Source organism: Hemitrygon akajei, chromosome 23 (assembly GCF_048418815.1).
Source record: "Hemitrygon akajei chromosome 23, sHemAka1.3, whole genome shotgun sequence".
In the NCBI taxonomy this organism is placed as follows: domain Eukaryota; kingdom Metazoa; phylum Chordata; class Chondrichthyes; order Myliobatiformes; family Dasyatidae; genus Hemitrygon; species Hemitrygon akajei.
Genome location: NC_133146.1, coordinates 20,769,051 through 20,791,039, shown reverse-complemented (window position 1 = coordinate 20,791,039; position 21,989 = coordinate 20,769,051). Strand labels below are relative to the sequence as shown.

Genomic DNA, 21,989 nt, shown 5'->3' with positions numbered 1-21,989 from the left:
ATTCTTACTTCACCCTCACCCTCCTTCACCATCCATTCCTGTCACCAGGTCTCCCCAAGCATCTGTCAGCTTCTTCTCCCTACCCCACCTCCTTATTCAGGCTTCTGCTCCAATCCTGATGAAGGGGATTGCCCAGAAATGTTTACTGTTTATTCCCCTCCATAGATGCTGCCTAACCTGCTGAGTTCCCCAAGCACTTGTGTGTTTTGCTCAAGATTTCCAGCATCGGCAGTAGCTTATGTCTGTTTCTGCGTTCGCTGATAGATTATACCTACTGATTTGTTATTTGTGCAATAATTCCATCTTTCGAGGAATAAATGCTTTGTGTATGGGCAACCCTGGGTTACAGCCATTCAGGTTATGGAAATCAACCCTGACAGAAATCACCAAAAATTTGATAGAGAATAAAATTCACTTTGACAGAGTTTGCTCTCACAGAGGAGGAAGGTTTAAAGGAGATGTGCAAAGCAAATTTTTCCCTATACACATAGTTTTGCTGCCTGGAAAGTACTGCCAAGGGAAGAGGGGGAAAATCAGATACAATAGTAAGGTTTAAGTATATTCAGATAAGCAAACAGTAGAGAAGAGAGGGAAGTGGACCACGTGCAAATGTTGGAATTAGTTACATTGCCATTACATTTGGCATTGACATATGGGATGAATGGTCTATTCCCGTGCTGTGCTACAATCCATGTTGTACCGTGGCTAACTTATCTCCTTTTTTCAGGTCTGAAAACTGCTCACTCATTTGAAATATTAATTTCTTTATCCAAATATGTTGCCTAGCTTATTTAGCTTTGAATATTATTCTTTTTATTTCCCCTCATCCTACATGTATGCATAGCCTGTGGTCAGGTGTAACCATCTTGCCACTAAGACCTCTTTTCACAGACCTGGTAACTTGATGCACTGTAATGTCCTCATTAAGCAATTTCAACTCATTCTATCAGACTCCATTTGTTCTCAACACATCCCTACTCCATCTTCCTTCCTAGGAAATCTAGTTGGATCTCTTTTCTAGTTCTGTCAAAGGGTCACAGATCTGAAATATTAACCCTTTCCTCTTCCACAGATAATATCAGACTTTGGAAACACGAGAAAATCTGCAGATGCTGGAAATCCAAAGCAGTACACACAAAACGCTGGAGGAACTCAGCAGGCCAGGCAGCATGCATAGCAAAGAGAAAACAGTTAACGCTTTGGGCCAAGACGCTTCATCAAGGCTTGAGTCCTCCCTCCCACCCACCCACCATTTTCTGCTTGTGTTTCATCCTATTCACATCCTTTATCCCCTTTTACAGTTCAAACCTTAAAATTTGCATTTCACCCAGACCATAATCAACACATCAAAAATGACCCAACTGCCATATTTTAACTTACCTTAAACAAACAATAATCACACCCAAACAGCAGTTTACTTGGTTGTTGTATATGATTATATAATCTGTAGAAAAGGAAACAAGACCACATTTAAAGCACAAATTCTAAAATGTACCTCTAAAACTTGTGCCAAAAACAGTGGCACTCATGTCAAATGTTACAGGGTGGAGCAATGGCTTCAATTACATCCCAGACTTGCATGTGTTGAGGCCTGAGGGACTTGTAAAAACATCTTGTCTTTGGATGCATGCACCTTCTATCCCTCTAACGATATACATCAGGATTCACTTTTCAAGACTTATTGGCTTTCAATGTGGTTGCATTCATGGTTTCAGTGAATCAACTACCAAGTAACTATTTCCAGCCCAAAAGAGCACGGAATTACTAACAATCCAATATTCAAATCCCTTCCTTCACCCCTGTACCATTCAGATATTTCAAATTACTTTCAAATATTCAAAAGGTACATTTCAAAGTACTGCATTAGTTCATTTACCCATAACATGCTAAAACCCCACAGCTGCAAATTATACACCATAGTATCTTTTCCCATCTGCCATGTGTGAATGTAACATGAACAGGCAGGGAATAGAGCAACAGAGGAATACAAACCAAGTTAAGGAGATGAGATTAGACACATTGATATCATGGTGGGTAACCAAATGGTCTGTTCTAAATAGACTTGTTTCTTGTATTTGAAGAATTTCTCATGTAAAATATAACTTGCTAATTCCAAAGATACGCCCTGATCCACTTTGGCTAGCGACCATTTTTCAGTTTTGTTCCTTCTTACATGCTCAAGCCTAATCTGTTGTTCAAGTCTCATCATTAACAACCTAACACTTGCCTGGTAGCTTAATGTGCTGATAACTGTACCCATTAAGCTATACCAATTCATCAGTACAAGAACACAAACACAAGAGATTGGGCAGATCCAAAAAAAAATCTACAGATGCTGGAAATCCAAGGGAACACACACAAAATGTTGGAGAAACTCAGCAGGCTAGGCAGCATCTATGGAAAAGAGTAAACAGTTGACATTTTGGGCCAAGATCCTTCATCAGTACTAGGGAAGGAGGAGTGACACCAGGGGAAGGTGATAGGCAGGTGAGGATAAGCGGCGAGTTCAGATTCTGCAGATGCTGGACATCCAGAGCAACATACAAAATGCTGGAGCAACTTAGCAGGTCAGATAGCAACTACGGAAACATCAACAGTTGATGCTTTGGCCCGAGCCCCTTCATTAGGACTGGAAAGGAAAGAAGCCAGAGAAAGGGGTGGGGGTGGGGTGAAGGGAAAGAGTCCCAGGCAGAAGCTGATTTGTGAGGTCAGGTGGGTAGGGGAGTGGGGGAATGAAATAAGCTGGGAGAAGATAGATGTAAAAGGTAAAGGGCTGGAGAAGGTAACTGATAGGACAGGAGAGTCAACAAGGGGAGAAAGGGAAGGAGGAGGGACACCAGATGAAGGTGATAGGCAGGTAAAATGAGACAAGACAGAAGCCAGAGAAAGGTCTTGGGGGGGGGGGGGGGGGGAATATTTACCAGAATGTGAAGAAATTGATATTCATGGAATCAGGTTGGAGGCTACCCAGACGAAATATGAGGGTGCGTACCTCATTGTGTCAGTAGAAGAGAACATGTCAGAATGGGAATGGGGACTGGGATTAAAATGGCTGGTCACCAGGAAATCCTGCTTTTTGCAGATGAAGTGAAGGTGCTCAACAAAATGCGTCTCAATGTAGAGGTGGTGACATCAGGACAACCAGATACAGGAGATCACTCCAGCAGATTCACAGGTGAAGTGCTATCTCACCTGGAAAGATGTTTGGGGCCTGAATGGAGCTGAGGGAGGAGATGAATAGGAGACGTGTAGCACTGCTCTTCTTACAGGGTTAAGTGCCAACAGGGAGATTAGTGAGGGATGAATGGATAAGGAAATCTCAGAGGGAGTGATTTCTGTGGAAAGTGGGAAGTAAAGATGTGTTTGGTGGTAAGGTCCTGTTTAAGGTGACAGAAGTTGTGGATAATGATGTGCTGGATGCGACGGCTCATGGGGTGAATAGTGATGACAAGAGGAATTCTATCCCTGTTAAGGCAGCAGGAAGATGGGTTGAAGGGGGATAGAAGGGGGAATGGACCAAGTGAATTTTAAAGGGAGGATGGATGCTGGAGGCAAAGTTGATGAGATGGACGAGCATAGCATGTGTGCATGTAGCAGCACCAATGCAGTTGTGAATGTAATACAGAAAGAGTTGTGGAGGACAGCCAGGAAAGGCAGTGAACATTAACTAAGTGGAACAGCCAACCAACGAAAAAGCAGGCATAGCAGGGACCCATGCATGTGTCTATGGTTACACCTTGTACATGGAGAAAATGGAAGAAGCTAAAAGGAAAAATTGTTGATTCTGAGGACCAGTTCTGCCAGACAGAGGGGGAAACTGATTGGGTCTGTTGTTGAGAAAGAAGTGGAGAGCTTTAAGGCATTCTTGATGGAGTATAGAAGTGCACAGAAACTGGACCCATGGTGAAAATGAGACAATCAGGGCCAGGGATTAAAAGCTGTGAGAAGATCAAACACGTGTGAAGTGTCACAGATGCAGGTGGGAAATACTGATCCCAAGGGGAGAAAAAAGAATCAAGGTACCTGGACACACATTCATCAAGGCAGGAGTAGGCAGAAACAATGGACAGAAACTTGGACAGACAGGTTTGTGGATTGTGGGCAAGAGTACAAAAAACACTTCTTGGCCCACAAGATCTGCAGCAAAAGTGATGTAAAATTCATTCCCACCTTTTTTCCTGAGAAATTACTTGTATATCTGTCAACGGGCTACAGACCCAATTAGAGACTGTCATGAAAACAGGCCCTAGCCCAACTAGTTGATCATGAAAAGATGCCTATCCCATTTATCTATGATTGGACCATATCCCTCTGTTTTCTATCCATGTATATATCGAAGTGTTTTTCAAATATTGTTTATGTATCTGTTTCAACCACTTCCCCAGGCAGCTCCTTCTATATAGCGACCAAAATCAGAATGAAAAAGTTGTCCCTCAGGTTCTTATTAAATCTTTCCCCCCTTTACACCTTGTGTCTTCTAGTCAATAGTTACAGAGCATGGAAACAGACCCTTCAGCCCAAATGTTCCATGACAAGATTCCCCATGTTTCACCCAGAATCTTCTAAACTTTCCAATCCATGAACTTGTTCAACTGTTTTGCCAAAAAGTGTTATTGTACCTGCTGTAACCACTTCCTCTGGCAGCTCAGTCCGCTACCCTTTGAGTAAAGTTTGCTAAGTGCCTCTCATATTTCACCTGGCTAGCCTCCAACCTTATGGCATGAAAATCGATTTCTCTTATTTTCTGGCTTATGAACCCTTCCTTTCTCATCATGAAGGGCCTTGGCCTGAAAAGTCAACTGCCTATTCCCTCAGATGCCTCCAGATAGACTGAGTTCCTTCAGCATTTTATGTGTGTTCCTCTAGCTCCAGCTAAATCTCTCATCTTTCCCCATAAAGCTATGCCCTCTGGTTCTTGATATTCCAACTCTGGGCAAAAGACAGAGTGTATGCCCCCTACGTTTACCCCTTGTGACTTTACACACCTCTATAAGATCACCTCCCTCTCTCCTATGCTCTATGGAATAAAGTCCTAGCCTGTCCAACCTCCCCACTACCCTTCTAAACTGCTACACCTTGCCCTTAAATTACACTCCTCAAATCTTCTGTGATCACAATTCTATCTCCTTTAAACAGTATTGGAGAGGGATAGGAACAGACAAGTTAGGAAAGCGTTTAATTGGAATAAGGGGAAATATGAGGCTATCAGGCAGGAACTTGGAAGCATAAATTGTGAACAGATGTTCTCAGGGAAATGTACGCAAGAAATATAGCAAATGCTCAGGGGATATTTGCGTGGAGTTCTGCATAGGTACGTTCCAATGAGACGGAAAGGATGGTAGGGTACAGGAACTGTGCTGTACAAAGGCTGTTGTTAATCTAGTCAAGAAGAAAAGAGGAGCTTATGAAAGGTTCAAAAAAGTTAGGTGATGATAAGAGATCTAGAAGATCATGAGGGTAGCAGAAAGGACCTTAAGAAAGAAATCAGGAGAGCCAGAAGGGGCCATGAGAAGCCCTTGGCAGACAGGATTAAGGAAAACCCCAAGGCATTCTACAAGTATGTGAACAGCAAGGGGATAAGACATGAAAGAACAGGACCAATCAAGTGTGACAGTGAAAAAGTGTCTATGGAACTGGAGGAGACTGCAGAGGTACTTAATGAATACTTTATTTCAGTATTCACTACAGAAAAGGATCTTGTTGATTATAGGGATCATTGATATAGACTTACAGCGGACTGAAAAGCTTCAGCATGTAGATATTAAGAAAGAGAATGTGCTGGAGGTTTTGGAAAGCATCAAGTTGGATAAGTCACCAGGACTGGACGAGATGTACGCCAGGCTACTGTGGGAGGTGAGGGAGGAGATTGCTAAGCCTCTGGTGATGATCGTTGCAATATCAATGAGGACGGGAGAGGTTCCAGAGGATTGGAGGGTTGCAGATGTTGTTCCACTGTTCAAAAAAAGGGAGTAGAGATAGCCTAGGAAATTACACACCAGTGAGTCTTACTTCAGTGGTTGGTAAGTTGATGAAGAAGATCCTGAGGGGCAGGATTTATGAACATTTGGAGAGGCATAATGTGATTAGGAATAGTCAGCATGGCTTTGTCAAAGGCAGGTCGTGTCTTACAAGGCTGATCAATTTTTTTCAGGATGTGACAACCATTGACGAAGGTAGAGCAGTAGAAGTAGTGTATGTGGATTTCAGCAAGGCATTTGAAAAGGTACCCCATGCAAGGCTTATTGAGAAAGTAAGGAGGCATGGGATCCAAGGGGACATTGTCTTGTGGATCCAGAACAAGCTTGCCCACAGAAGGCAAAGAGTGGTTGTAGACAGGTTGTATTTTGCATGGAGATCGGTCACCAGTGGTGTGCCTCAGGGATTTGTTCTGGGACCCCTACTCTTTGTGATTTTTATAAATGACTTGGATGGGGAAGTGGAATGATGGGTTAGTAAATTTACTGATGATACCAAGGTTGGGGGTGTTGTGGATAGTGTAGAGGGTTGTCAGAGGTTACAGTGGGACATTAATATGATGCAAAACTGGGCCGAGAAGTGGCAGATGGGAGTGCAACCCAGGTAAGTGTGAGGTGGTTCATTTTGGTAGGTCAAATATGATGGCAGAATATAGTACTAATGGTAAGACTCTTGGCAACGTGGAGGATCAGAGAGATCTTGGGGTCCGAGTCCATAGGACATTCAAAGCAGCTGCGCAGGTTGACACTGTGGTTAAGAAAGCATACATTGCACTGGCCTCCATCAATCCTGAGATTGAGTTTAGGAGCCGAGAGTTAATGTTGTCGCTATAAAGGACCCTGGTCAGACCCCACTTGGAGTACTGTGCTCAGTTCTTGTTGCCTCACTGCAGGAAGGGTGCAGAGGAGACTTATAAGGATGTTGCCTGGATTAGGGAGCATGCCTTATGGAAATAGGTTAAGTGAACTCAGCCTTTTTCCCTTGAAGCGACAGAGGATTAGAGATGATCTGATAGATATGTATAAGATGACGAGAGGCGTTGATTGTGTGGATAGTCAGAGGCTTTTCCCAGGGCTGAAATGGCACAGTTTTAAGGTGCTTGTAAGTATGTACAGAGGAGATGTCAGGGGTAAGTTTTGAGAGTAGTGAGTGTGTGGAATGGGCTGCTGGCGACGGTGGTAGAGGCAGATACGATCGGGTCTTTTAAGAGACTCCTGTACATGGAGCTCAGAAAAATAGAGGGCTTGGGTAACCCTAGGTAATTTCTAAGGTAAGGACATGTCCAGTACAGCTTTGTTGGCCAAAAGGCCTGGATTGTGCTGTAGGTTTTCTATGTTTCTAAATTTATTCAGCTGAATAAAATCCCTGAATTTTTAAAATAATTTTCTTCATTGTCCACTATACCACCTTAGTGTCATTTACAGACTTACTGAACATACATTGTACATTCTCAGCCAATCATTGATACTAACAGGTAACAACAGTCCTAGCAATGACCTTTGGCACTCCACTTGTCACAGGTCTCCAGTCTGTAAAATAACCTTCCATCATCACCCTCTTTCTCCATCAAGGGAACTGTATATTCAATTAGCATGCATTTCTTGGATCCTACGCAATCTAACGTTCCCTGTCAGACAACGTAGAACCCTAAAGGTCTTAATGAGGTCCATATAGATTATTATGTCTACCATTTTCCCACATCAACCCTCTTGGTTATGTCAATGAATTTAAGTTCACAAAACATGATCTCACCCCCACAAAGGCTTGCTGACTGCCTGCTTTTCTACACACATGTACAACTTATCCCTGAAAACTGCCTAGATTAACTTGCCTACTACAGAGATTGTCATGTTAATTGTTACTGAAGACTAGCCTATAGTTCCCAGGTTCTTCCTCTGTAGCCATTAAAGGCACATTAGCCACTATCCAGTCATCTGGCATTTTACCTGTTGCTAACGATGACGCACTTTTACAGGATTCCTCCAATTCCTTCTTTACTTTCCCATAGTACTCTTGTATATACTGATGGACACCTGTTGATTTATCTACCTTCGTATGTTTTAAGACTTTCTTCTCTTCTTCTGCTATAATTCTAATCACAAAATCCACCGTGTTTCCCTCTGACACCTCAATCACTTGTCTTTTCCTAATTTTTGCCCTTTTCTTAGGAAAGGTTTTTTATATATTGCCTGAGGAAACTTTCCTGAACACAATAACTTTCACTTCATCTACGTTCAGGCAGTCTCGGTCTATGTTTAAAAAAGTTAAAATCCCCCACAATAACAACTCTAACTCTTCTGCAATCTCCCTGCACATTTGTTCTTCTAATTCCTATTGCCCATTAGAGAGCCTTTCATACAATCCCAAATGAGGAGATCATCCCCTTATTTCTCAGCTCCACCCATAAAGCCTCACTGGATGATCCCTATAGTAATCTCATTGAGCTACTTTGTGATGTTCTCCATCAGAATTGCAAATCCTCCCCAAGCCTCCACACCTCTTTTCTCCACCTCTATCCTGCCTATAAAACCTGTAACATTTAGCTACCAGTCCTGCACCTCATGTAGCCCATTTCTGTAAATAGTGATTCTGCAATTCTGCATTGTGAGGCTGCACTGACTAATGGCGATCATTTTCCCTACCGTGGACTTCCTGAAATTTTCCAACATATTCTGTGTTTGTTTTTTCTTATCCATGTTCTTTATCCCCTTTCATCTGTCCATATTTCTAAATTTCCACAAACGGGAACAGTTTATCCACAGCAAATTTTGAGCTATTTATTGCAGGTCCATGGTTTCTTTCTTTATCTCTTCCAAAGATGAAGATTTCCATCAATCCTGTCAGGAATTGTACAAGTGATATATCCAATTTCTCTGCAACCTTAAGGACCTACACAAAAATGTGTCTTTTATAATACTTTACCTTATTCTTCTTAAAATTTCTTTAGCACATCAGACCAAGTTAATCAATAGGGAGAAAATTGTGCAGGCAATTCCTGTAATATGACTGTTCGGGTCACAGAAATTGGCCCTTAAAGAATTTGTAAAAAAGTATATAAACACTTAGCTTCTTAGTTCAATTTGCATTTTTTAAAAACACATACACAAATTATATAGCTGGTAATACAGAAAATCAGTGTAAGATCCCTGTACATGAGGGCACCTGTATCTGCACTTATCAAAATGTATTGGATACAGTGGCATTCTTTCTTCAGTTTGTTAGCATGAGCCCAATGCTACTAAACTAGCATTTGAAGTTTGCCAGTACAAACATATCTAGGAGACTATTCCAATTTACATAATTATGATTTTCCAAAACAACTCACAAACCTTCTTGTTCACCTTGCACTATCCATTTGTAATTTAATCTTTCCTTTCTGCCATCTCATCAGTCTTTCTCTTTTGTTCTTTCCTTTCAACATACCTTTCTCCATGTTAAATGCTACTAAACTTATCCCCAGTTCTAATAAAAGATCAATCTAAATGTTTACTTTTGACCCAAGTTCCAGCATTTTTATAACAATATCCACCACAAGCACATCATTTTAATTCAGTAAGGAATGGGATCTCTCCCTTGAATTTCATTCTATAACCAACACACACAATGCTGAAAAGAACTCAACAGGTCAAGCAGCATATATGGAGGGAAATAAACAGATGATATTTTGGATAGAGACCCTTCATCAGGACTGGTAAGGAAGGGAGAAGCCTGGAGGAAGATGTGGCATAACTTCATGCCTTCTACAACTTTAAGGTAAACTACAGCACCCAGAGTTCACAAAGCAAATACTTACGCCCAGAAGTCTTCAACTGTATCAAACTTAGCGATAAGTCGCAAGTTTTCTGTCCAACTCTTGGACTTGTCATTTTTAAAATACCACAGTGCCCACCTATAATACAAAACATAAGTCGTGAACTTATCATATCAACTAAAGCACAGGCTTAATATTGTGAATTAGAAATTATCTTGAACTTGTGTTCTACTCTACACTAATTAACTTCCTTGATAGGTTAATCTTCTAAATGCTGGCAACCCTGTGGCACACTCAGTTTTTATAATTTAAAAAACTTCCAACTATGAAAATACTGTTAGATACAACATATTGAAATACAAGTTCAAAGATGTGTCAAAAAAACCATTCTTGCAATGCTTCTGAGCCAGAGGTGGAGAACTACCAAGCACCAATTTGATTATGCAGTACTTCTTCCACTAATACTTGCTGTCAAAACTATGTACCAAAATTACAATATTATAGCAGTTTCAGTATTTCAGCATTGGTCCGCTGGTGGCGCATTGACATCAGCACCAATTTCCAGAACAGAGGTTCCCGGGTTCGAATCCAGTTGGGCCATTACCATGCCGGGTTGAGTGTTGAGCTTGCAACTCGACCTCGTAAAATAAAGAAGAATACTGCAAAATATCTGTGTGAGGAGTGGTGCGCCACAGTCTTTCGTTCCGCGCCTTGTAAGGCATGAAAATGCCCGATGCTAGCCTCTCAGGCCCGAGTCAACGTTGTCATCATTCAGCATTAAAGGATATTAAAAGTTTAAAAATCCCATTTATACTAAAATTTTACACATTTCAGTATTTTGCAGAATTAATCAAGAAGTGCCCCACAACTACTTGGCCAACATTCATACAGCATGGAATTTGGCCCTATAGCCACGCCAACAATACAATCTACTAACACTTGATCCCACTATATTCAGCCAGTGGATTACAGATTACAATGAGTTTCATGAAAACAATCAGATTCTCTCTAAATTTACCTTAAACACACATCCTCTGATTTTGGTCTCTTTTTATGGAGAAAACTTTACTATCATCGGTGGTGGGGAAAATGCTAGAGTCGGTTATCAAAGATGTGATAACAGCACATTTGGAAAGAGGTGAAATCATCGGACAAAGTCAGCATGGATTTGTGAAAGGAAAATCATGTCTGACGAATCTTATAGAATTTTTTGAAGATGTAACTAGTAGAGTGGATATGGGAGAGCCTGTGGATGTGGTATATTTAGATTTTCAAAAGGCTTTTGACAAGGTCCCACACAGGAGATTAGTGTGCAAACTTAAAGCACACGGTATTGGGGGTATGGTATTGATGTGGATAGAGAATTGGTTGGCAGACAGGAAGCAAAGAGTGGGAGTAAACGGGACCTTTTCAGAATGGCAGGCAGTGACTAGTGGGGTACCGCAAGGCTCAGTGCTGGGACCCCAGTTGTTTACAATATATATTAATGATTTAGACGAGGGAATTAAATGCAGCATCTCCAAGTTTGCGGATGACACGAAGCTGGACGGCGGTGTTAGCTGTGAGGAGGATGCTAAGAGGATGCAGGGAGGCTTGGATAGGTTAGGTGAGTGGGCAAATTCATGGCAGATGCTATTTAATGTGGATAAATGTGAGGTTATCCACTTTGGTTGCAAGAACAGGAAAACAGATTATTATCCGAACGGTGGCCAATCAGGAAAAGGGGAGATGCAACGAGATATATTGGAGTATAAAAGTATAAATTTTGCTGTGTAACCAAAACTATGTAGTCAGTTTTGAAACTTGCTATTTGCTATGCATGTACCCAATTTAGTAGCAGAATGAAATCCTAAGAATGTAGAAGACAATGGTGTGTTAATGAGAGGTAGATTAGAACATGATTAAGTCAATGGGTAGAAACAATAGTGGCAGGATGTACGTGTGATACGCAACTATAGACTATAGATATGCTAATACAACTGGACCAGGAGATTGCTATAAAAAATGCTATGTCCAAAGGATCTGTGGGCAATCAGCGACTAGCTCAATGACTGTCTCAGCTTTGATTTGCAAATTAAAGTTTAATACTTCTTGAAGAATCTTCTGCGTCTCCTGGTCATTTGTGGGGCACGAGAAACCACGACAAGGGGAGATGCAACGAGACCTGGGTGTCATTGTACACCAGTCATTGAAGGTGGGCATGCAGGTACATGTTGGCATTCATAGCAGAAGGATTTGAGTACAGGAGCAGGGAGGTTCCACTGCAGTTGTACAAGGCCTTGGTGAGACCCCACCTAGAATATTGTGTGCAGTTTTGGTCCCCTAATCTGAGGAAAGACATTCTTGCCATAGAGGGAGTACAGAGAAGGTTCACTAGATTGATTCCTGGGATGGCAGGACTTTCATATGAAGAAAGACTGGATCGACTAGGCTTATACTCACTGGAATTTAGAAGATTGAGGGGGGATCTTATTGAAACGTATAAAATTCTAAAGGGATTGGACAGGCTAGATGCAGGAAGATTGTTTCCGATATTGGGGAAGTCCAGAACGAGGGGTCACAGTTTAAGGATAAAGGGAAAGCCTTTTAGGACCGAGATGAGGAAAAACTTCTTCACATAGAGAGTGGTGAATCTGTGGAATTCTCTGCCACAGGAAACAGTTGAGGCCAGTTCATTGGCTATATTTAAGAGGAAGTTAGATATGGCCCTTGTGGCTAAAGAGATCAGGGGGTATGGAGAGAAAGCAGGTACAGGGTTCTGAGTTGGATGATCAGCCATGATCATACTGAATGGCGGTGCAGGCTCGAAGGGCCGAATGGCCTACTCCTGCACCTATTTTCTATGTTTCTATGTTTACCCATTCTATGCTCCTTAATTTTGTATACCACAATCAGAAACCCTTTAAACCACCTTTGCTCCAAAAGCAAAATAAATCTAATCTATCCAGTGATGTGCTCCATTTCAGGTATTAACCTGCTAAATGTCCTTTGCACCCTCTCCAGTGCAATCACATCCTTCATATAGCGAGGAGACAACTGCACACTCTATTTCAATTGTGGCATATAATAAAGATGTACCTGTTCTTATATTCAATGCCCCAGCTAATGAAAGCAAGCATCTGATACACATTCTCCATCACCTTATATTACAATGTTGCAAACTTCAAAGATCCTTCCATTCTACAATCCTCCTTCAGGCCCTACCATTGTGGATATCCCTAGCACCTATCAGGATTAAATCCCATTTGCCATTGATCTGCTCATCTTACCAATTGACTAATATCATAAACATACTGCCCACAATCAACATCAAAAATTTTCATGACATCTGCAAAGGCTGACCTTCGACATTCAAATCTAAATAGGTAATAAACATGACATACAAACTGCCCTATTGCACCACAAATCTCTTCCTGCTTACCTTAGTACCACACACATTTCTCAAAACTCAAACTGCCAATCAATGTATCTTCTATCTTTACTAGTATCTTTTGTGTAATACCATGGACTCTTGTTCGGTAGCCTTGGCACCTTATCAGAGGCTTTTTATCAAAGTAGGCATCCACTTATTCTCCTTTTGTCTATTCTGTTTGTTATTTCCTTGAAAAAACTGGGATTAATTTCTCATTACTCCAGTAACTAGACAAACAGCATTACAATATGAAGATCAGCTGCTGTCAGTGTAGAATTTCTTAATTATAGTGTTCACTTATTAATATGATCATTTACTTTAAAAAATGAAACAGTATGCAGAGGTTTGGAGCACAACTAGCATAATGTGGAGAAGGTAACAATTACATGTCTTTGTGAACTAATTTAAGCATAGAATAAGAAATACAAGTAATTCGACTTATCTACTATTTCTATTTTGTAGAACTCGTTCAGTTCTACAGAGTAGAACCAGAAATAGAATATACCCCAGAGTCTGAAAGAGGTAGCTAAAGAGGTTGTAGAGGACTTGGTAGTGATTTTTGAAGAATCATTTGATTTGAAATGGTTCCAGAGAAGTGGAAAATCACAAATATCAATCCACTCTTTAAAGTGAAAAAGAGCAAAGATCGGGAATTGTAGACTAGTTATCTGAACTTCAATGGTTGGCAAGATGTCAAGCATCCATTAACACTTTAGGCTGAAGTCAGCATTGTTTCCTTGAGGGGAATTCTTGTCTGACAGATCTGCTGGAATTTAAATAACAAGCAGAATAGACAAAGGAGAATAAGTGGATGCTTACTTTGACAAAAGCCTTTGATAAGGTGCCGAGGCTGCTGAACAAGAGCCCATGGCATTATATAGAAGACAGTAGTAAGGATAGGAGATTCGTTGACTGGCAGAAGGTAAAGAGTGAAACGGGCCTTTAATGACTTCTCACGTTAATGATCTGGAAGATGGAATTTATGGCTTCGTGGCCAATACAAAAATAGGTGGAGAGGCAAGTGGTGTTGAGGAAGCAGGGTGTCTGAAGGAGGACTTAAGACAAATTGGGAGAATGGACAAAGTAGCAGTTGGAATACAGTGCAGAAAATTGTATGGTCATGCACTTTGGTAGAAAGAATAAGGGCATAGGCTTTTCTAAATAAGGAGCAGACTGAGCTTCAAAGGAACTTGGGAGTTCCAGTGAAGGATGGTGTAAAGATAAATTTGCAAATTGAGTCAGTAGTAAGGAAGGCAAACAATTTTAGCATTAATTTCTAGAAGACTAGAATATAAAAGCAAAGATATAATGATGAGGTTTTATAAGGCATTCATCAGACCACATTTGGAATACTGTGAGCAGTTTTGGGCCCATATCTAAGAAAGGAAGTGCTGGCATTGGAGAGGGTCCAGTGAAGGTTTACAAGAATGATCCCATGAATGAAAGGGTGTTTGCTGCCCTGCACCTGCTGGTGTTTAGAAGAGGTATCTCATTTTAACCTATCGAATATTGAGTGGACATGGGAGAGGATGTTTCCAAAAGTGGGAGAGTCTAGGACCAGAGGATACAGCCTCAGAATAGAATGCTCATTTAGAAGATTAATGGGGAATAATTTCTTTACCCAGAAAGTAATGAATGTGTGGAATCTATTACCAGAGGTAGCTATGGAGGCCAGTCACCGAGTATATTTAAAGCAAAGGTTGATATGTTCTTGATTTAGTAAGAGTATCAAAGGTTACAGGGAGAAGGCAGGAGAATGGGGTTGAGGGGGAAAAACAAATCAGCTATGATTGAATGGCTAGGCAAACTCAGAGAAGCAGGATTAGGCCATTCAGCCCTATGACATGATCCAAGATCTTTTAAATCCAAGTTTTGAGGAAGGTGAACCTCAATTTAAGTCATCAACCTTGACAATCCTCAGGAATTTTGATATATTTAAATTCTAATATCTGAAATGGAACTTGAAGCTCATTTGATTGAAAATTTAAAATTCCTCTCAGATACTCAGCCCTATTTGCACTTCCCAGAAGTGACAGAAAGTTACAAATCCCTAGGTATTACAATTCCCACCTTGCTTATTTTATCTTGATGTACATTAACTGACCTGTTCTGTAGAGGATGTTTCAGATATTGATCTTGGGTTGCATTTTCTGAGCACGCATCTGGTGTTGCTCTATCAGTTTCCAGTACTTCAGTTATTTCTTGCTGTAAAATAAATACAGAACTGAGCATCCTACAAAAGCTTTACTAACTTTTAAACAAAACTGAGACTCAAAGCTACAAAAACATGCTTCAACATGTTTATGCAGAGGAGCCAGTTAACCGTCTCACCAATGGAATACAAGCAGAATTAGGACATTTGGACCATTAAGTTTGCTTTGCTGTTCAATCTTCACTAATATTTTTTTCTCAATCCCATTCTCCCTGTAACACTGCAATAAAGAATTTTTCAATTTCTGCCTTAGGTATTCTCAATGACTTGACCTCAATAGCAACGAATTGCACAGATTCAGCACCCGGAAAAAGGCTGAAGAAATCCCTCGTATCAGTTCTAAAAAGACGACTCTTTATTCTGAGGCTGTGCCTCTAGATTCTTGTACAAATGAAAAGAAACTCTCCATGTCCACTTGATCTAAGCCTTTCATTATCCTGTAGGGGTTTTCTCCCCCTTCTGAACACCATTGAGTACAGACCCAGAAACATCAAGTGCTCCTCACACATCAAGCCCTTCATTCATGTAAACCTCCTCTGCACCCATTCTAGGGCTGCACATTTTTCTTTCAATACAGGGCCCAAAATTGCTCCCAATGCTTCAAATGTTGGCTGATCAACATCTTATAATGCCTCTGTAGTACATTCCCTCAAAATGACTGCCAACATTGCATTTGTCTTCATTACTACCATCTGTTTGCAAGTTAACTTAAGGGGGGGGGGGAATCCCAAGTCCCTTTTACCTCCATTTCAAAATTCTTTCCCCATTTAGAAAATAGTGTATGACTCAACACTTCTTTATACAGTATTCTAATTGCCACTTCCTCGACCTAAGTTGCTCCAGTCTTTCTGCAGACATCATGCCTCCACAGCACTACCAGCCCATCCACTTATCTTTGTATTATCTTTAAACTTGACCACAATGCCTGTAATTCCTTCATTCGGATAAAAGTGAAAATTATCCCTGTGGAACTCCAAGGCACCAGCAGCCTTTCTGAAAAAGACCCTTATATCTCCATACTCTGCTAGTCAGCCAATCTTCTATCAATGCTGTCATCTTTCCTCTAACACCATGAGCTCTTGTTTAGCAGCAACTTTTGTGTCACCTTATCAGTGGCCTTCTTCAAAGGTATCTTGAAACATTTGTCAGGCAAGGATTTCAGGTTTTGGCACCTTCTAGATTGCATCACCATTGTAGAACTAAGGTTGAAGTACTGACAAGCACAACACATTTTTATTAGCACTTTTCCTAAAAGGAGGCAAAAAAATGTTACAAGAGGGGAGGTAATTCAAAAATATTAACAAAGGAACATTGAGGATTTTCTTAAACATACAAAGCTGTAAAAATTTGCACAGAAGTTCTTCCAGCAGCTTTTTTTTTGGTTCCAGATTTCAGTCCTGTAACTCAGGGTCAAGACCTTCTAAAATATTGCTAGTCTAGTAAACAATAAGGTAATATGTTACTTGTCCAATAAGGATACAGATAAAAAGTTCTGATGCTACAGTTGCACCACTGTGTACTGAAATAGCAGAGCCATGGAATGGTACAGCATAGAAGCTTTTGTCTCACAGCATCCATGCCAACTTTTTTTGCCCATTCAAATATGTACTCCAAGTTGAGAAAATACATGCAAGGTTAAGGATTTCGATGGCTGACAGAGGCGGGTGGACATTAGTGACAAAGGCAACACGAAGGCCTATCTAAGGAGCTGAAGTAGGTGGTGCCAGCAAGCAACCTGACCAAAGGTGATGTCCTTCAGAAGTCACAAAACTTTTTAACCCTTTCAATATGACTGCTAGTACTGGAACCTATGATTTACATTTTGATGGCATGTTTTCAGGCAGATTGAGCAATATGTATCTTTGCTGTCTCTGAGGAAGTTCTGTGAGATTTCTAGCCAAGTGTGCAGCCTGGAGATGATGTGAGCCCACAATCGACTTCATTTTTCACAGACTAAAATCAATGAAGATGAGAGTGGAAGGCCAGCAGCTGTTCAGCACCATCTATCTGCCTCCCTTTTGCTTGATGCTGCTGAGTCTTAGGCGAGGTTTAATCAACAAGGTTTGTGGATTGGACTCCTGCAGTTAATGTTATGCCTGGTTACTGGCTTTTAAAAAAAAATTGCTAGTTTGTGCAATTTTGGTTGGGACAGATTGGCTGTATGGCCAGTCGTCAACCAACGATGCAGTGCTAAGTTGTACTGAACTGAACATTCCTAGACTGCTTCAATGATTCTGTGTTTTGGTGTTTTATATCGTGCTTTTTGCTTTTTTTTCCTTGCTTGATGTTTTCTTTGAACAGGTTTCGTGTTGTTTCTTTGTTTTATGGCTATCTGTGGGAAGACAAATCTCAGGGTTGTATATTGCATACATACTTTGATGATAAATGTACTTTGAATCTTTTACAGAGGACACAGTTTACAAATTTGGAATCTAAGCAAAATACAACTGCTAGAGGAACTCAGTGGGTCAAGTAGCATCTGGGAAGGATAGTCAACACTGAGTCAGGACCCTGCATTAGTAATGAGAGTGTACAAAGGAGATAGACAGTATATAGAGGGAGAGGTGAGGCAGGAGCTAGCAGGTTGGTGACAGGTTGACAGTTAAGGAGAGAAAATAAATGAGACAAAAAGGCGGTGTGGAAACAAGTTGCAGATGCTGAAATCCACAATGAAGATATTAAGTGGAACCAAATAGGGATGCAAGATAAGCAGACAGAACACACCAGGACAGGGGATAGAAACAGTTATAGGATGGGGCAATAGGCTGATGGGTCTGGATTGAGACGAGAGGAAACTGGGTGATGGAGGAATCTAGAAAGGAGCACAAGGAGTGTGTGTTACCTGAAAATACAAAATTAAATGTTCGTACTATTGAGCTGTAGACTACTCAGTGGAATTTGAGCACCTGTTCTTCCGGTTTTTTTTTGGATTTACCCCGACTTATCAGTGGGGAAAGGGAAGGAGATTTGAAACTGGGAACTTGGGATACTCGTTGCAGTCAGAATACAGGTGCACTGCAAATCAGTTATCTGATAGAGGATGATGCAAGGGAAAGAAATGCAAGTGGTGTTGCATCCCCTGCAGTTATAAGGAAATGTGGACCAAGGAGTGGTCTCTGCACAAGACAAATAGGTAAGGAGGGAAAGATGTAGCTCAGCAAGAATTCTTAGCGCAGTTGATGGAAATGACAAAAGGCAGAAAGCCTCATCTTGAGAACAGATGTGGTCAAGATGAAGAAATGAGAAAAAGGGATGTGCAATACTAAGCTCAGCTTTGAATGAAGTATTAAAACTTTCAGTCTACATGTTGGCTTTGACACATTCTACATTGTGCCAATCACTATAAAAGCTACTCCACATGTCTATATCCTTCTATTCCTTGCCCTTTGATGTACACTTTCTAAATGCTTCCTAAACATTGTTATCTGCTTCCAACACTTCCCCTAGCATCATGATTTAGGCACAAAACAGTTTTTAAAAAACTTCCCCCCTCTCAATTTAAAGTCATGCCCTCTAGTATTTGGCATCTCCATTTTGGGCAAAAAGGCCACCTATGCATTAAGTATCTGAGCACAAAAAAATATGCTCTCATAATTTTATATACTTTTATCACAGTGGCCCCAGCCTTCAAAGCTTCCAAGAAAACAGTCCACATTTGACCAACCTCTCCTTATAGATAAAACTCTAATCCAGGCAACATCCTGATGACAAAGCAAAACACACAGACTGTTGGAGGAATTAATGCTGCAGGCCAGGCAGCATCTATGGAAAACAGTAAACCTGTTAAGCCCCCAATCTCCTCTCCGAATGATCCCCACTTCCCACACATTCTCCTCAAAACCCAAAACCTTTACAACCACTCTGCATCACAACCCCACCCTTTCACCCAGTGTAAAAATTCACTTTAAACATCCCAAACCTTCACTGGCCCAACTTTCCCCTATCGTGTAGCCTCTGTATATATCCCTTCCAGATAGCCTAACACTCCCCCTTTCCTCCCAATACCTCTTCCAGTATTACCACTTTCCCAATAACCCAAAATCCACACTCTCCCCCCATTTTCCATACATATGGAAATCTGCCATCTGCCCAATACCACCAACCCAATATTCCACCTTCCCATACACACTAGTCTCCTGCCAGCCCAAAATCCTGCTTCCCCGCACCCATTGCACTCTCCGAACAAATCAAAAAACCCCACCCGCTCCGCACTTCCACCAGCCCTAGAACTGTCTCCCCCTCAAAGGGCCCAAAACCGTCTTTCCCAGGCCCACTCCCTACCCAATCTTTCTCGACTCCCTCTCCACAACCTCAGTCCAGCCAGTTCGAAATAGCCTTCCCACATCCTATCCTCGCCCACCGTCCATTCAATATCTCCATCTTTCTACCCAACCCCCCCTCCACACACGAACCTACCAAAGTCTCCCTCTGCTACCTACCCTGAGATCCACCCCAATCCCCGTTCCCCTTCCCACCACCACACCTCGCTAAATCACAATGCCTCTCTTCCTCGAGTTCATGACATCTCCAGGCCCAATATTACTATATATCTAACTCCTCGAAAAGTAAAAGAAATAATATCTCCGCATGGAGCTTTGCGTTTCACTTCAGAGAACCGCATAAACCGCACGCCATGCTGGTTACCTGAGTCCACACCAAGTCATGATTTAGCTACTCTTTGGGAAACCACAGACGTAACTGAACACCCACTTCAAGCAAATAAACTTTGAGCGAACAGCCCGGACCCGATTTGATATTTCCCCAGCCCTGCTGAACCCTTTCCCCTTCTCACCGGCTCCGAGGCCGCTACCGGCTCCGCAGTCGCCATCTTGCTCTGACCGCAATCCCTCCCTCTGCACGCTCTCCACCCGCGCTTATTCGCCAATCAGCGAGCGGCCTTGGGGCAACTGAATCACGTGCTGTGTTGCTGGTTGATTTTAAAACGGAGCAAGTCCGTGCAGTAGGCAAGCTGTCAATCAGAGCGTCTCTGGGGATTCGGTTTGCCGCTGCACACGTGGTCTCTTAAAATCTCAGTGACCAACGTCAAAAGTAACCATCCCACCCTGACCGTCAGGTGACAGATCCTTTTCTTATTCCTGCAAAATTTAATGAATTTCTGTGGACTTTTCAAAATTACTACAGAATCTGATCCCGGTATTCTTTGAAGTATGTACCAACCGTAGCCTAGTTCATTCAGGTACATCACCATATACAAAAAAAGTCGTCTCCTGAGTTGTCAAACCTACCGTGTGTGTGCTGAAATCTCAGCTCTGTCGAGTATAATCTTTACCTAGATTTCACAGCCGTATTTTAATCACAGCGTATTTTAAGAAGAACCACCACCTCCCCCCCCCCACACACACACACACACACACACACACACACACAACACACACACACACACACACACACACACACACACACACACACACACACACACACACACACACACACACACACACACACACACACACACACACGCACGCACACAAGCGCGCGCAACACTTGTCAGAATCAGGTTTATTATCACCGGCATGTGACGTGAAATTTGTTAACTTAGCAGCAGCAGCCGTTCAATGCAATACATAATATAGAAGAAAAAAATAAATAAACACAATAATAATAATAATTAATAAATAAGCGAATCAATTACAGTATACATAAATTGAATTCATTAAAAATCATGCAAAAATAGATAAACGGTATATTAAAAAACAGACAGACATACTTTATTGATCCCTTTCGTTACAGTCGCAGCAACCAAGAATAGTGTAGAAATATAAAACCATAAATAATTAAATAATAATAAGTTAATCATGCCAAATGGAAATTAGTCCAGCACCAGCCTATTGGCTCAGAGTGTCTGACACTCCGAGGGAGGAGCTGCAAAGTTTGATGGCCACAGGTAGGAATGACTTCCTATGACGCTCAGTGTTGCATCTCGGTGGAATGAGTCTCTGGCTGAATGTACTCCTGTGCCTAACCAGTACATTATGGAATGGATGGGAGACATTGTCCAAGATGGCTTGCAACTTGGACAGCATCCTCTTTTCAGACACCACCATCAGAGAGTCCAGTTCCACCCCAACATCACTGGCCTTACGAATGAGTTTGTTGATTCTGTTGGTGCCTGCTACCCTCAGCCTGCTGCCCCAGCACACAACAGCAAACATGATAGCACTGGCCACCACAGACTCGTAGAACATCCTCAGCATCGTCCGGCAGATGTTAAAGGACCTCAGTCTCCTCAGGAAATAGAGACGGCTCTGACCCTTCTTGTAGATAGCCTCAGTGTTCTTTGACCAGTCCAGTTTATTGTCAATTCGTATCCCCGGGTATTTGTAATCCTCCACCATGTCCACACTGACTCCATGGATGGAAACAGGGGTCACCGGTGCCTTAGCCCTCCTCAGGTCCACCACCAGCTCCTTAGTGAGGTAGTGTCCAAGGGTTCAATGTCCATTTAGAAATTGGATGGCAGAGGGGAAAAAGCTGTTCCTGAATCGCTGAGTGTGTGCCTTCAGGCTTCTGTACCTCCTACCTGATGGTAACAGTGAGAAAAGGGCATGCCCTGGGTGCTGGAGGTCCTTAATAATGGAATCTGCCTTTCTGAGACACTGCTCCCTGAAGATGCCCTG

General features: G+C 41.7%; 1 protein-coding gene across 7 annotated transcripts in view; it reads right to left on the bottom strand.

Annotated features, from left to right (window-relative positions):
* The window catches only part of eif4e1c (eukaryotic translation initiation factor 4E family member 1c), a 73,585-nt gene that overhangs the window by 20,413 nt on the left and 31,183 nt on the right, over positions 1-21,989 (bottom strand). For 2 of the 7 annotated variants that reach the window (XM_073027148.1, XM_073027151.1), the window contains exons 2-5: positions 16,457-16,564; positions 15,244-15,344; positions 9,770-9,865; positions 1,381-1,444 (exon numbers count right to left, since the gene is read on the bottom strand). In XM_073027148.1, the coding sequence (XP_072883249.1) occupies positions 1,381-1,444; positions 9,770-9,865; positions 15,244-15,344; positions 16,457-16,564 (369 nt within the window). Of the gene's footprint in view, positions 1-1,380; positions 1,445-9,769; positions 9,866-15,243; positions 15,345-16,456; positions 16,600-20,143; positions 20,237-21,989 lie in introns of those variants that run through there. The other 5 variants (XM_073027150.1, XM_073027149.1, XM_073027147.1 and 2 more) reach the window with 5 other exon arrangements.